Source organism: Thunnus albacares, chromosome 17 (assembly GCF_914725855.1).
Source record: "Thunnus albacares chromosome 17, fThuAlb1.1, whole genome shotgun sequence".
Classification (NCBI taxonomy): Eukaryota; Metazoa; Chordata; class Actinopteri; order Scombriformes; family Scombridae; genus Thunnus; species Thunnus albacares.
The window spans coordinates 17,517,932-17,534,101 of NC_058122.1; the positions used below are offsets into that span (position 1 = coordinate 17,517,932).

The 16,170-nt window shown below is 39.4% G+C and overlaps 1 protein-coding gene across 4 annotated transcripts in view; it reads left to right on the plus strand.

The window, feature by feature from the left end:
* Positions 1-12,894: 12,894 nt before the first annotated feature.
* The window catches only part of arhgap44a (Rho GTPase activating protein 44a), a 28,933-nt gene continuing 25,657 nt past the window's right edge, over positions 12,895-16,170 (plus strand). For all 4 annotated transcript variants that reach the window (XM_044332258.1, XM_044332261.1, XM_044332262.1 and 1 more), the window contains exon 1: positions 12,895-13,200. In XM_044332258.1, coding sequence (XP_044188193.1) covers positions 13,148-13,200 — 53 coding nt within the window. In that variant the 5' untranslated portion in view covers positions 12,895-13,147. The remainder of the gene's footprint in view (positions 13,201-16,170) is intronic.

The following is a 16,170-nucleotide window of genomic DNA, read 5'->3' on the forward strand; positions in this document are numbered from 1 at the left end:
ACTTGCGCTCAGTGTGTGAGCGCACAAACAGCAGCACTAAGTTATCTACGGTAGGCAACAGCGTTAAGTAAACCAGAATATTAAAAACTTTACTTCCGGTTTACCTTTCAAAGTAAATCTGTTGTTGAGCATGTGGCAAATCAAGAAAATACAAATAATATTTGAAGCATAGTAAAGAAATATATCATTCATCATATTTTACTCCCATATTTTTTATCGACCTATTTGTTACAGCTGTCTTATAAGTCAATGCATTCTTCCATGCAACCATCATTTTTATTGTATTTCTATAAATGGAAGGCATAGCAAAGAGTTTATGGGAATAACACTTAATAATTTCGACAAATTGGGGAAATTGAGAATTTCTGCTCTACAACATAAACGCTGGTCTGTACAAAATGCTCAATAGCATTACTTGTATTTTGAAATTTGTGTCTATTCCGGTCCCGTTCTGTCTCTCTTTGTCTACTTTGACGTAACTCCCACCGTCTCATCCATACAGTCTATGGTCTCAACACTGGAGGGCGGATGACTGCCAGTGGAGCTGAACAAACCCTTCAACCTCAACAGATTATCGCCGTTATAATGTCACACACTGACTGGCATTACAGATAAGCCCTTATCAAAGGTATTGTGTGTTTCATTTTCGATTATGATGGAATGAACATCAGAACAGGAGCAAAGGTGACGAGAATAATCTTATTGAATTACAATACAGCTGTTTGAAATGTAAGAACCTGAAATAACTCACTCAGTAACTATTATTTTATTATTTTTTATAATGCTGATTTTTTTTTCTTCCTTCAGACTATTTGAGATTCATTTCAATCTCATTTAAGAGCTCAGTTAGTTTTTTTGTTCCCAAAGAGTAATTTGGTAGTAGGATTACAGATTTTTGGTGGAAATCTGGATCACAAAATATGCCTTTAAAACACATAGATGCAGAATAGAGCTCTCTCCACACTTTAAGAAAAATAAATTGTATTACAGCTTTGACCACATCCTGTTTTTTGAGAAACCCTGACATAAGCACTCATTAGCAAAATCTGAGTATGATTCTTCAATAACAATGCCTGTCATTTGAACTGCATCAAAACATCAGCTTTATTGCAACTTTATGGTTTCCAGATACCAGCACACATTAAGAGACAAGTGAAAATATGTGTCAGCTGTTTGTTTAACGACCTCTCACCTTTCCTGGTATTGTGAGACAAACGGTCAAGTGCGTCAGAGTTAATTGGCTTCATAATCTTTTTTTACCACCCTTGTAATCATCCCAAACAACAAGAACATGCAGTTTCTATCGACACATTTCAAGGATCCATAAAAGTTAATAATTGACTCTTTAGGGAATGTGGTGCAGCCACTGGAAGTCAAGATGAAGATGTGTGAGTTCTGAAGTGCCAAAAGTACAAAAGTTTGGTGTGTGTGTGTGTGTGTGTGTTAGCACCTCCTCTTGGTGCAGGGTCAAAGGCCTCCAGTTCCACTGCACCCCTGAGCTAGCAGAGGATTAGCAGGATTACCCCAGAGCTGCCATGTCAGTCAGAGTTTCACCAGAGACAACCCTCCCCCCTTCATCTAAGCCCCTTATCTCATCTCTCAGACACTGCTATATATGATATGTGTGTGTGTATGTGTGTGTGTGTGTGTGTGTGTGTGTGTGTGTGTGTGTGTGTGTGTGTGTGTGTGTGTGTTTTATAATCCTCATAGTTGCAGTTCCACAGTGTAAGAGCACAAGTTAACCTATTTGGGAAAATGTGTGCATCAAGGAGTTTGGTTAGAGCTACACCGTCATGTTTTGCCCTTTCTGGTCTGTGTACAGATCATGTTTATCTTTGTGGTGTGTACTTGTAACTCTCTTGGTGGAGGTTTAATGTTTGAGTTCAAGTGTTGTCCAAATATTAACCGTATAGTTACTCTGAAGTCTTAAAATTTCCTTTCCTGTGTTGTGCAAATGGAAGAAAATAGAACTATTTAATAGGTGGTCATTTCTTTGACAGGTCTTCCACAACACTTTATTTCATAGCCAGAGCTCACAATATAAGAAAACTATCAGTAAATATAACTATGAGGGAATCACTGCACTTCTGTTTGGGAGAGCTAAATTATGTTTGTCTAACTTACTTTTTTAGCTTTTTTTTTAAATGTTTTGTTTTGTTTTGTTTTTTGACAATTTCAGTCAGTTCTGGTAAACACAGTGGAACACTTTAATGAAATACAGCCAGTCAAACTGAGTAAAAGTGGCTGAAAACCTAATGTCTCCATAATAGATCAAATAAATTATGTCTGGGAATGTTACGATTGTTAAGAACTTTGAATGTGAAATTTTTTGCAGAGCAAGAACTTTTTCTTGTTTACAGCAGACACAGAACAGCACTTTCATTTTCTGCCAACCTGACGATTGAAAGTCCAATATTCATTGACTTTTTAAACAAACTGTTCTGAGAAATATCTGGCTAAATTACTTTCTTCACCAGCTAACTTGCTAACCTTTTCTCTTTTCTCTTTGATTTTGGAAAAGTATATCATTAAAACAGCATAATTATAGGTAAAAGTTACTGTTACATCACGTGTAAGAATTATTTATTGATAATTTGCACGTTTTTTTTTAAATGCATCTACAGTATATTGATTTATTGATGACCAGTTTTAAATGTGTTTAGAGAATGACATGAAAAATGGGGACATGTGATACTTTTGCCTTTTGCTGTGGTTTCATTTTTGTCCACACAGAGGGGATTGACATACTTCAAAGTAGAGCATAGTCATGGAAGGATGAGACTTAGAGTAAGAACAAAAGACACCTGAGGGGAGGATACACCCACACACACACGCGCACACACATACACACGCACACACACAAGGTACACAAGCAAACACATTTTTTCCAGTCTTCCGAATAATTGAGTGTGCTGATTTGCTCCATCTGTTATGCTTCATGATGCACAGAGACGATACCGCATATACACGTGTGTGTGTGTCATCTCCTACGGATTCAAGGAGAAGTAAACCGGACACACTAAAGGGGGTGCTTAACTTGCTTTACACATCCTCAATACGATTACACTAACTGAACCATGTTAACACACTCCTCTTCTGCAGCCCAAACAGATGACATAAACAGAATCCACTTTGTACATGAAAGCCAGAGAGTTAAATAAAGCCTTGCATCAGGACACACACACTAATTCAGGCATGTCTGCGTCTATGTCTAGTGTATAATACCATATAGCTACAGTATAAACACATGAAACTTGATCTAATCTCTGTGTATTTGTGTTGTCAGTCAGCCAGTATGGTGCCAGTTTCTAATGCCTTTAGTATAAATCAAAAGTTTAAATAGCATCCCATAAAATCCTGAGAGTTCACACTACAAAAGACTGTTGCTTCATTGTGGGGAGAAGAAAGCATTAAGCTGTGTCTCTCTACAAAGCAAGGACACGGCATCCCACACAGCTGCCTGCACAATATTCAATAGTGTTGTTTACAACCTGTATTTTTTTCTCACCTTGTCTTGTCAACATGTTTTCAAAGGTCACTTTTCAGCATTCCTACAGTTGTGTGAATAAAGTGGAAATCAGGTGGAAATGTGAGCCCTGTGTGAGTCCATTTGCACTTTCTATGTGTGTAATTTACACTCTATGGTAGAATCTAATGTGCAGACAGAGTCGAATACACAAATACACATACAAACACATCACGTTGCACTAACGTCACCGTTGGAGCAACCTCCAGATGTCAGAGATCTGAGCCCATTAGAAGCTAAAGTGGACTGATGGATGATCTCATCCACCGCTCTGTCCCAGAAAGAACAAACAAACCCAAACAACAGTAGGACTGAACCAGGTCTTATACACGCAAGGCCCTCGGTCTAATGACAGGGTTATTAGGTGAGCTGAGAGACAGATGAAGACACAGCTCTGACTCCTTAAGTCCTCCTTCAAGGTCTGGCTAAGGCCATTTAAAATGTCTATAAATTCTCTGGAGCTGTGCTAGAGACCATCTTATCTTCTGTTAAGGAATAGCCGTGTAGCCTGAGCGGATTTCCTCACTTGATCCTGTAGAAAAGGTCTTATCCCTCACTGCAGTCCTCCTGGACATACAGGCAGCCCTGTGGCAGGTTGGAAGGCTCAAACAAGCTTAGATGTTCTGGTCCTGCCAAGTCCTGCGAAAGCTGAAGAAAAAAATCCCCCATGCTGTTAGCTCTTTTAAGTGAGTGTAAAACAGTGGATCTATTACATTAGCAGAAATAAATATGATATTGATTTTCATGCTGTTGGGAATGAGACGTGGCACATCAGTTCACTTTAAAAGCATTTATCCAGTTAGACAAATGGATGCTTTTCAATCACATGTAATTGTATTGGTTTAAGAAAATTACCTCATTCAGACATGGCCTATTTATTTAGCCTTTCTTTTGCCCTACAAGGAAGTTTCTCCACAACTTTTTGTTGCACTGTAAGATTTGTTCCACTAGACTAATACTCAGTATGAACAGGCATCAACAAGCACATACAAATAAAATTCATTTAGGGGATAAAAATTGTCTCAAAAGTTGTTTCAAAAGTATCAAAACATGGTGTGTATTCCTGTAATGATATGAACTGTCTGGATCTTTTTCACATTATCCAGATGGTTCACAAGTTTGTTGTCAAGGTTTGTGTATCAGGTATAATGAAACTTTATCACCTCATTCTCAGGTCTATTTTAATTTACTTTATGTACTTTAATAAAAAAAGTGCAAACCTTCTGGTAAAAAATGCCTATAGAAAAGTCAGTCATTCAAAAAGTAAGTGGGTCTGTCATGGAGCGTGGGGGTAACTCTCGTACTCGTCCTGGAAGACAGTTCCCCATAAACACTGCCGAGGCAGTTGAAACCCTGCAGAGGATATCTACAGTAATGCTCATTAGAGAACTATGTGTTTGGAATATAAATAGTCTTTTAGTAGAATATCTGGTGGAATCTTAATGTGAGTATGAATATATTGTAACTTTTATAATCCCTCCAGTATCTTTTACAGCATATTAGAAAGACAATCATTCATACACATCCCCCTTCAGCCGCTTCAGAGTGAATATATCACACTTGCATGTCTTTGAATATTGGGAGGAAACAAAGAGCCCCACACATTATGGAGAAACAGAAAAGGTTGGAAAATTAACATTGCTCTTTCTTGGTATGAGGTGACAAACCGTGGAGCCAACATGCTGCTGTAATTTGAAATTGATCTGGTGCCATTCAGCATGTTTTTTCAGCCCCCCACTCCCACCCACCACCACCACTGCTTTTATTATAATACACACAGATAATAACTTCAAAAGAGAACACAGTCTTGCCATTTCTATAAACAGATCCAACCAGCCGACAAACACATGTCGACTGGCGGTGTTCAAAAGGTTCCAGTGAACATTCGTTGGCAACAGTGGCAACTAGATATCCTCAAGTCACAGACCTGGAGGCTGGGCGTCCCTTAGGGGGTATATCCTGGATGAAAATGTAGCCCATTATTTGAGCTGAGAACAGGTGCTTTCAACAAAGAACCCAGCATCATTACGGTCCTGTGGGAAATGAGAGAAATATCAAGGTCCAGGAATTTACGATATGGCCTTTTGAAAGCAAAACAGATCAGATGCCGGGGTTGAGAGTCAAACTAGTGGAGTCATTTATAGAATAAAGATGGAAAAACAAAGTAAGCATCCTCTAAGTTAAACAGGAATGGGGGGAAGTTTTCTTAACCAGCATACAGCAGGTTAATTGGCAGATAAAAATTATGAGCTGGTCAAAAAGTTATTTTGATTCTGCCATGTATGATGGATCGCATTCATTATAGTAATTATCATGTATAATTGGATGGCACTTAAACACATAAAACTTTGCACAATTATTAAACTTTTTTTTAACATCTCATCCAAATGATAAGGATAAATAATACTTTTATTGGAGTTCTCTCTAAATCTTCTCATCTGCCTTCTTCTGTTACCAAAACCAAGAAATATGCACATAACTACAACTACTAAAAGAATTCACAGTGTTACAATACATCAGGAGGCAACTTTTAAAACCATTTACTTCACGTTTGTATCTTAATTATTTAACCTTCACACTCAAATGTTTTCTGAATTAGATTTTAAAACATGTCTCGGTTAAATAAACAAAACTGCGAACAAACAAAACTTTCCAAAACTTCTATATAGAACCACTGCAACATTAGCTAAGATAAAGAAGCATGAGTATCAATAAAATAGTCTTCATAAGACAAGTGAATATTATGACTATGAAAAGCAAGCACTGTCAAAATAGTGCCCAAAATATAACAATGCCAATTAGTAATGAGCTCTTTGATTTGAATAGTTAATTCCTAGTGAACTAGAAATTATTCTTAGAGCCTTAGTGTTGCAAAACTCAAATACTGGAATTTTTACAAATATGCAATCACTGCTCTGACTGAATTTCAATTTCAATTCCAATTTTATTCATATAGCACCAAATCATAACAAATGTTATCTGAGGGCACTTTTCACAAAGAGCAGTTCTAGAGCGTACTCTTTAATTTACAGAGACAGCAACAAAGGAAAAACTCCCCTTTAACAGGAAGACACCTTCGCGAAAAGTAACTAACTCAAGATATTTCAACAGTGTTGGGAAGGTTACTTTTGAAATGTAATAGGTTACAGATAACTACCCCTTTTATGTATATATGTTTTTTAATGACTTCATCATGGTAATGTAACTTATTACATTTGATTCTAACAAATGTTTTAAAATGGGTGATAAAGTTGAAAACTCTTAAAAACATAAATTTAAACCAGGCAGTGTAAAACTGATTGAAATTTATGACAGTACTCAACACTGATTACTATCAAACCTTTATTAAAAGTTCTTCAATATAACTTGAATTAAGATTGGAATGTTTTGATTCTACAGCACAACCACCAAAACAAATCACAAATGTAGATCACAAACAACAAACTGACAGCAGTATAGGAAAAAAATATAACCATAACCTCAAACCAAGTCCACATTCAGGTCAACTCCACGCTGTGTGGTGATACATCTATCAATAGGGCTTGGTACTGTTTACAGTTTTTGACACTGCTTCCTGAATGACTCTTTTTAAAAACCTCTTTATTTATTTTATTTCATTTTTTTTATTCACAGAAAATTCTGAGGTCATATACAGATTTAAAATAAACAAAAATCTTTGCATAGCTTCTAAAATATTGATTTTAACAAAAAGAAAATTACAAGAAAATATGCAAAGCAACAGAATGAATGTTATATTCTACATATAAGCTTTTTACCAAAAAAAAAAAATGGATGTAACCCCTTTGTAATCACCAACATTTTGATTAGTAACTGTGATTTAATTGCATATTTTTTTCTCAGTAACTTAAACGGATTACAATTACATTTAATCTGTCTATAATAGACCAAACACATATGCTTTTTGTCTCTGAGCTACAGCTTAAGTCACTTTTCAGTCTTCCACTTATATTTTCAATCAGTCACGCCATGTTGTTATATCTGTTGACTGTATTCTCCATGGATAGCCAACTAAAATGAAGTAAAGCTGGTTTGTGGGCAGGAACTGTAGTCAACCCCCCGAGGAAGAGAGAAGACAAACATGATAAGAGGCTGTTGGTAAAATTACAGACTGCAGGCAGCCCTTAATAGAGTTCAGCTTAGGGTTGAGGGAAGTAAGGTCAGTCAGTCATCGTGGCTTCTACACTGATGTTCATGCTTCCTGCATTCCTGAACACCAATGTCAACAGGAAAAGAGGCTATGCGTCAAGTATAATGTAATATTACATTAAGTTCAACCTCTTAAACTGAAATTCTGAGAAGATAAACATGCAAAGATAACTTTATTGTACTTTATATCCACAAAGAATATTCATTTTAATAATACTGATCCCACATTAACAAAGCATGAGGGAGTTGTATGACGCCAATACAAACTCAGATGATTGACGATTATCAACCCTCTCTGCTGTGCTAACCACGCTCATTAGCACCGAATAAACATACCGCCGTGCTAGAAACCTGTGTAGTCGATACATATTTCATAAAGGTTGTGACACACCATTGAAAATTCAGCCTCGTTCAGATTTATTTTACATGCTATAGTAGCAATAGTGGACAAATAAACCACATAAACCAGCTTTACATACTTTTGGATTTTTTGCACTATTACACAGGTCTGGACATGGGGATTCAGACTTCTGTGAACATTTGATTTATGGACCCTTCAGCGTTCAGTTTGGCGGAGCCATTCTTGACCTGAGTCTCTAAAGCTTTAGTTTAGAACAAGTGCTATGGGATCCAGCGCTCTAATTCAACTTTCAAGCCTGCTGAAAGGAAACAGTAATTGTGTGTCCCGTGTACATTTTCCTTTTCCCATGGTCTATGAGCAATCAGATGTAATATCCCGCCTGTAAATCTCTCTATCACAAGCGCCTGCCAGCCCAGGGAGGAGTTGGCTTGTCCCTCAGGTTGCTCGCTTCACATCATAAATCCCAGACCATCTGAGCTCAATCTGTCTTTCAGATCCGTGAAATGCCAAGGCTACCTCAAGGCCTTGGTTTCCACAAGTGTTGGTCTCATATCAAATGTGGTGTATGTGTGTGTGAATGTGTGAGTGATCTGCTGGGAGACATTTTGTTCACTCTACACCTGCAACAATCTCAACATGTGGAGTTAACAGCTACAGTATGGTCTGTCACATAATAATATCTTTAAATGTCAATAACCTCTCCAAAAACATACTAAGATTGACATTTCTGTGTTTCATTACAGTCCTATAATTTCCCTTCTTGATTGGCGTCACCTTAAAATATAGGCACCAAACAGTAAATGTAACATCTATACAACAACGCACAAAGAGAACCTAAAGAGATACGTGTTCTTTTCTGACAAACATCAACTCCATATACAGGCTCTCTTTCAAGAAAACCCCACAGTTTATTACATGTGTGCACATGCACTGTGTCCAATTCCAAATTCACAATACAAAGCAGTTGGAGCTCACCACACCTTGGCAGAAAGTTACCCAGTTGATATTCAAGAAAAGGTAAGAGAGAGAAGCATGCCAAGAAATTGTGAGACTTAATGCATGAATGAGTTTGCCACAGGCTGATCCCTGTCACTTCTCTCAACTGTTTGTATGCTAAAGACTGATAAAGATAATGAAGGCCTTTTGTGTAATATAGAGTTGTTATAACTGACACTCAGGCCATGAAACTCACATAATGAGCCCATGGATGTACCGTATAAAACCATGTAAAGGATGTGTTTAAGAGTGACTTGACCATATAGCTTTTTTTTAGAGCACCACAACAGTATGGTGGTTAGCTTTGGCTGTGAAGGGTATAACAGTGTTCACATCATCACACATGTGCCTTTTGTGCACTGCAATAAACTCCTGAAAAAGAGCATCTAGAGAAAATTAGAGAATAATTTATTCTTAGTTTTATTTCCATGGTATGTGAAAAGTAATACAAAGCGTTCTCTCTGTTGTCTTTAATGATGTAATTGCTCCCTCTCTCTACATATTGAGTTCTCAAAGGTGCAATTAATATCTATTACAGTATGTTTGCATCCCAGAAACTCCTGGTGATGAAAGGTGTGCTGTGAAAGATAACACCTTGATAGCGAATATGAGAGCACCATCTTCTCGATTTCATGTCCACACCTTATAAATAGAAACTTAAATGATCCTGTTGATGTGCTGAAGCCACCATCATCTTCACCTTTGTCCACCTTTTTTTTCATTTCTTGTCTGTTTATTTCTACATTCTAAATGTCTAACACACAGTCAATGTTTAGTGCTCAGCTTGTGTCTCAACTCCAGGCCTACTCCCCAGCAGACCTGCATTTAGTGTCTGAAAGGTGTTTGTGATAACCATCATTTTCTGTCATTTGATGCATGTTAAAACAGCCCCCGTAGTTTAGGCCTGTAATATCTTTCCCCCTCAGATGTCACAGCGTTTTCATTAGGCCTGGCGCTGGGCTTGCTGGGGCTCATTATGGCCCTGGATAACCCTTTAAAGACACACCACGAGCGCCCGGGCTTACCTAAAAGGCTGACGTTAATGCCTATGGTGAGCTTTGTCTCTCCACACCCAGTCTTCAAGAGACAAGAATTGTATCAACTACAAAGAATGGCATACTTCTCTTCTTCTACTCAAATTGTAACATCAGTGATTGAGCTATGATTATATCGGATGTGGAATTAACAAATTTCTTTGGATTAAAAGTGCAACTATGAGTTATAGCCAGAAGGTGTAGGAGTCGCAGTGTTTGCCTGTTGCTTTGCACACACCTCCTTGATGAATATGTCACACTTTTCTTTAATGACAGACCAAAGGCTTGTTGCAAGCCACCCCTCACACCCAGACTGATTGATCTGGGTAATATGATGCTGCATGTCTGAAGATAAAACACAAGCATGATGAACGCGGCGATCCCGTCAATCTTCTTTCTGTTGACCAGGCAGCTTTTAACCCGAGTCTGTAACATGCCATTAGATCCTTCCTGACTCCCTACCCTTGTTTGCTTTGAGCCAAGCTAACACTTGACACACCAACATTTTTTGTTTTCAGCAAGACCATCTAATGACTGCATGCAAAGGTTTTGTAAGTGCTGCCCTGTAGGAGTGACTGTAATATCACGTCTCAGTGAAGGAACCACGGGGCATCTGTCTGACCAGGTCGCTGTCAAAGAGCAACCTACGTATCAGTAGCAGCGATGGGTCATCAGGTGGAGAGGTCATGACCTGAGAGAGGGCTTCATTAGGCGAACTGGGGGCCAATTAGTCCCCAGCAGCCCAGAAGAGGAACATTAGAGTGAGAGAAAGAGCATTCAGTCATCCCACTCAGTGACAGGAACAGCAGGAGACCAGATGAAAAATTGTCACTCAATTTTTTTTTTCTTGTTGTGCTCTCACAAAATGCCACACTGCAAATTGATGTTAAACCTGGGACATCTTTAATGATATTTGGGGGTTGAAATCCATCTCATGTTCCCATTGTAGTTTGACTTTATGTTCGCCCTTCCTGTTTCTCAACATGAGGGGATACCGTTCATTGCGGAAGGATTACGGGTGAAGGTGGCCAGCGGATGTGAAGAATCATCCATGCTGATTTAGAAGTGTCCAGAGACCCTCTACAGCAGTACGTTTTGGGGGTTGGGTTGAGAGTCATGAAGACCCCTGGAGATGCTTTAAGAAAGGCTCCATGCTATGGGGGTGGGAGGGGGGGCAGAGTGTGTGTGTGTGTGTGTCTGGACTGGGACTGGCCAGTTTGTCTGAGTAGCGACTAATGAAAACAAATGATCTGACAAGGTCAAAAGGTTGAGATCAAGGCTGAAGGATCCTCCGCCCCTCTCAATTTCCAACTTGGGAGATTAATGAGGGCAGAGAACAGCCATTTCTCTGTATCATTTACTCCCTGAGGCCTCTGAACCCTATGGCAGTGGTGTGCAGCCCACCTGTTGGCCCATCTAGGCCTTATGACACTGAGCCAGAGGGCATCACTCCTTACTGAGGACTGTAACTGCTCTGTCCTGTTCACAACACAGACAGCAGCATATTGTGTTATCAAAGCTCTAGCCAAAGGCACCAATAGCCTCCTTAGTATTAGGTCCATTTTTCAAACTTTCTAAGCAATACAAAGTAGTTGTGGTCACTATTCTATCAGTGTTTCACCTGCATAAGGGAATTAATATTTAAACATTACATTTTAATGTGTGACCTGCCTCTTAAAGAAAATGATATGGAAAATTCTAGCAGCCTCGGCCATGTGACTAATGAACACACTTTTTAATTTCACGGTTGTTGAAACTCAGCAGATAACATACACACAAGACAAGCAAAGCTATTCATAACGTTTTACACGGCATGTCATTCATGTTTGAACTCATTACGTGGAAACAGCTATCCTAAGTAAACAGCCCAGCCAGTCATGATCCTGAATGCTGCTGCCTCACGCTGAAGATGTGAAGTGGTTTATAAGACAAGACTGCTCCCTTCTGGACAGTTAAACTCAAAGCAGCACAGAGACAAATGCATCACAACTCAGTAAGAATGAACCATGACTCATAACTGAATTCACTAATAAAAAATGCATTCTGCTTTTTTTGGCAATGTTTATACACTAGTATAAAATTATTTTATTTAAAAAAAAGTATTTTAAAACCTTGTGTATTAGTCTTATCATAATTAACAATAATACTATGACCACAACATCTTTAATTAAAGTACGGAATATTTTATTTTTTCTTTAACTTGTTCTTAGAATGTAATATTGGTTGGTGTCGCTTGGTGTCATTTAGTTGCATTGGCACATAAAGGACACTAGATGGAGACGAAAGCTAAGATGAGTCACAGTAGTGAGGGTTTTAGTGGACACTTTGTGCTGCCTTTGTGTACATGATCATTTTCCCACTATATTAGGGGGTTGTAATATGATAGAGTAGCTAATTGTTCCATGAAAAAATGTCTTTATAAAACATTACAAAACCTATTTAATTTCCAACATGATGGCAATTTATGACCTTTTTTTTTTTTTTTTTTTTTTTTTTTAAATTTCAGACAATGCAAAGCTCCAGATTCAGCTGTAATTGCGTTTTCCAACACACTTGACTGAATTTCTTTGTTATCAGTTGTTCAGGATTTCATCAACATTATAACCCCATTACATTTTTGTAGCCAACTGCTAAAGTCTAGGTTGTTAAAATAGGCTTCAACACAATTAAACATGTATTAAGATGTGTGATTACGCCTTATAGCCCTTTGGGAACCGTCAAAAAAAAAAAAAAAATTAAGGCTCTGCCTTGATTTACTACATTTCCCACACTGCATTGCTGCGCAGCCGCTACTTGTCACTGCTGTCGCTCTCTGCCTGTGAGTGCCCACGGTGAATTGGTCCAGCATCCCTGCGCAGGCAATGGGGCAAATGTAGATGTAAAAAAAATCCTTTGAAAATATGTAATCGTGGGATAAGTTTTCGGCGTTGGCAGGTTGAGATGAGGGAAGGAAAATACGGCAGATTGGATTTTGTGCTGCGCCTCTGTGAAGCACGGACCGTTATTTTGAGAGAAATAATGCGGAATATTTCCCCCTGTAGGTGTTAACGCAGAAAATTCAAGATGAAGAAGCAGTTCAATCGGATGCGACAGCTCGCCAACCAAACGGTGGGAAGGTAAGCAAACCCCTCTCCGTGCGCTATTCTCGCCGGGCCAAGTCAAAGGGAAAGAGAAAGCCCCTGTATGGCCCCAATAGCATGTGAATCATATCTATGCAAATATGATTTCTGTTATAGGCTATGTTATTATGTTGAATGTATAGCACAGACAATGGTCAATGCAATCTGACTATAACTGAAAGGAACAAAGAATAGCCCATGTTTAAAACGCCTGTAGTGCTCCTATGCGTAATGTCCATTGGAATAGGCTACCGCATAGGTAGCGTGTAGGCGCATTGCCCCAGTACAACCTGCCCACGGAAACACATTAAATATAGAGAATCGCAGTATCACAGAAGATCACACTGAGACGAGCGCCTCTTTTACACCAGGTATCACCCCTGGAGTCTGAAAAAAAATGCTATTGTGAAGTTATGTTTTGATTTAATCTACCTCCTGTCATCAGACCTGTCAATAGGTGAAGATGATGCAGACTGATGCGGTGTGGGCTGCGACGTGAGGGAAAATGGAAAAGGCGCAATGTTTTCATTACGCAGTAATGTCAGCTGTTAGGGAAGCACCTCATAGGCGTGGGTTATCAAGTCCATGAATTCCTGAAGGTCGTGTTCCACATCTGGCACTTAGCCTATCTAACATACCTCTTATCTTTATACTCATAAAGATAATGCTTTATCATTCTATTAGTTCCAACAAGATAACTAAATGAGAGGGGGAAGGTATTTTCCATCCCTCTCCTCACAGGTGTACAAGCACCATGTCTTCTATGTCCTATCCAGCATCTGGCTGGTTCTGAAATCCTTCTCCACCTTCAGGAATAGATGCTTTGTGACCTTTTACACAGGTCCTATGGGTTTATCACTCTACCCCCACCCTGTTTGGCAGAGCAGCTTGTCAAGCAGTGCTGGGGCAGAAGGTGTTCTCTGCTCTGCACCGGGGGATTAGGACCAGGATGTGTGGGTCATTATTATTACAAGGCTGTGTGAGTGGCGTGCACACCTTGCAGGCTCTGTTTCTGCTATCATTGTCAGTTAGCCCTTGGTTCAGGCTGTTTTTTTCTAGCACTCCAGTCTCTTTATAATCATTTCTGTGTGACTCATTAGAGAGTGTGTGTGGGTGTGATTCTGGATGTGTGTGTGGGCAGGTGGGTTGTGGTTCTTTATACGAGCTGAGAAGGTACTGTATAGGACAGTTCCTTGCTGTATGTGTGCGCACTTATATAGCATAATTTGAACGCATTCCTCACATGTAGTGCATGCCAATGCTGTTGTGAGTATAAATATAAAGTATATTCTTCTCAAACTCTGCTGTTTTCTTAAGCTGTCTGTCTAAGAGCAGCAACAGCAACCCGCAGAGGTGGTCTGCCTGTACCACCAAGCCATAATGAGCAACAGCATTCTCCCTGAACACTCCTGGCCCCCCTGCTACTGTTCACAGCCATGACTGCCACTCTTAAACCCTCAAATCAAAGCATAATCAGAAATGTACCGTTATACACTGTCCATTGCTTCATTCTGAGGGGAGCTTCTGTGACACAACATTTGATTTGAGCTTCAGATCATTGCAAAAAGTAACAGGTCTTACCCCCTGTTGACCTTGAACATCCCTTGGTGGGAGAGATGGAAAGAAAGGCAACCAACTCTTGCAAACCTGGGCTGGCGAGTTAAATTTCAATGACACAAGACCACACAAAGCTTTCTCATTATGGACAAGAGTTGTGATTTATGCTAACACGTCTTGGTCCCAGTGTTTGTCCACTCAAAGTAGAAATACACACAATCACGTTACCGTAAAGTGATTTGGATAAAATTGTCCATTAAAACTGTTTTTATCTTGCCAAGAAATTAACAATCTGGAGGGGGTCTGTGCTCCTTAAAAGTCATGATGCTCTTCTTGTTTATTGCCATCTTGTTTCGTGCGAACAGATTTTTATTATGTTTGCATCCCAACCAAGAAGTGTGATAATGACACTTGACAGTACCACCCACAGAGGAGGAATGTATGTGCATATATGTGTTTGGATGCATGTTTGGATCCATGTGTCCTTGCACACACACACACGCATGCCTTACTCTCTTAGTGCAGCTGGTGGAGTCAGACAAATGTATGTACTGTACGTGCAGATTAATGAGACAGATTAACGTACGCATTCACACAACAAACATTCCCATCATGCTACATTTCTACTACACTCATGGTTTTCTTCACACAAGACTTGAGCATCGTCTTTTTCTGCGGAGGAGGAGAATGGCGTCTTGATTGTAGTGGAAATGTGGTGAACACATCCCATGCAGATAGTGTGTAACTGTAAGTGAGATGTTTCAGGTTTAAAGTAGCTTTCTTTTCATATTCTCTGATCAATTACAAGGCTCCTTGTAGCAGTATAAATGTTACCCTGCATTAGCAAATCCAGAAACTGTCTGATAATTAATGATTTCACCAGCATTACATCAGAATTATGCTCCTTCCTGCAATCACTGAGATTTACTTTCGTTCTGCTGACTCAAGCTTCACTTATCATCAGTGAGGAAAGGGGTTACAGTGGTTTGAGCATTTGACCTTCCTGAACCTCAGCAGTCTTAGTGGAGCCGTTAATACCGCGGACCAGTCTTCAGTCTCTTCCAACCAACGTAACAAATCCAGAAGAAGCAGATCACCATGTTGGAAATGGAATGAGTTAAATATAGCTGCTTACTCTGCTCATTGCTTTCTGGCATGTAATGGCGAGTGTTTCTCCATTAACAGTATTGGCGTGGGTCTTTTTTTTTTATGTGTCTTATATGCGATGGAGATTGAAGGTCTTCTTTCAGTGGGGGGTTGGCGATCAGGTGTGCTGTGTCAGCATCTCTCTGGCTCTCCAAGGCTGCTGCTGCTGCTGCTGCTGCTGCTGCTGCCGCCTGCCTGGGTGACATCCATGTCATGTGATCTGCAGCTTGACCAATCACCTCTGTGGAGCAATTCACTTCATAC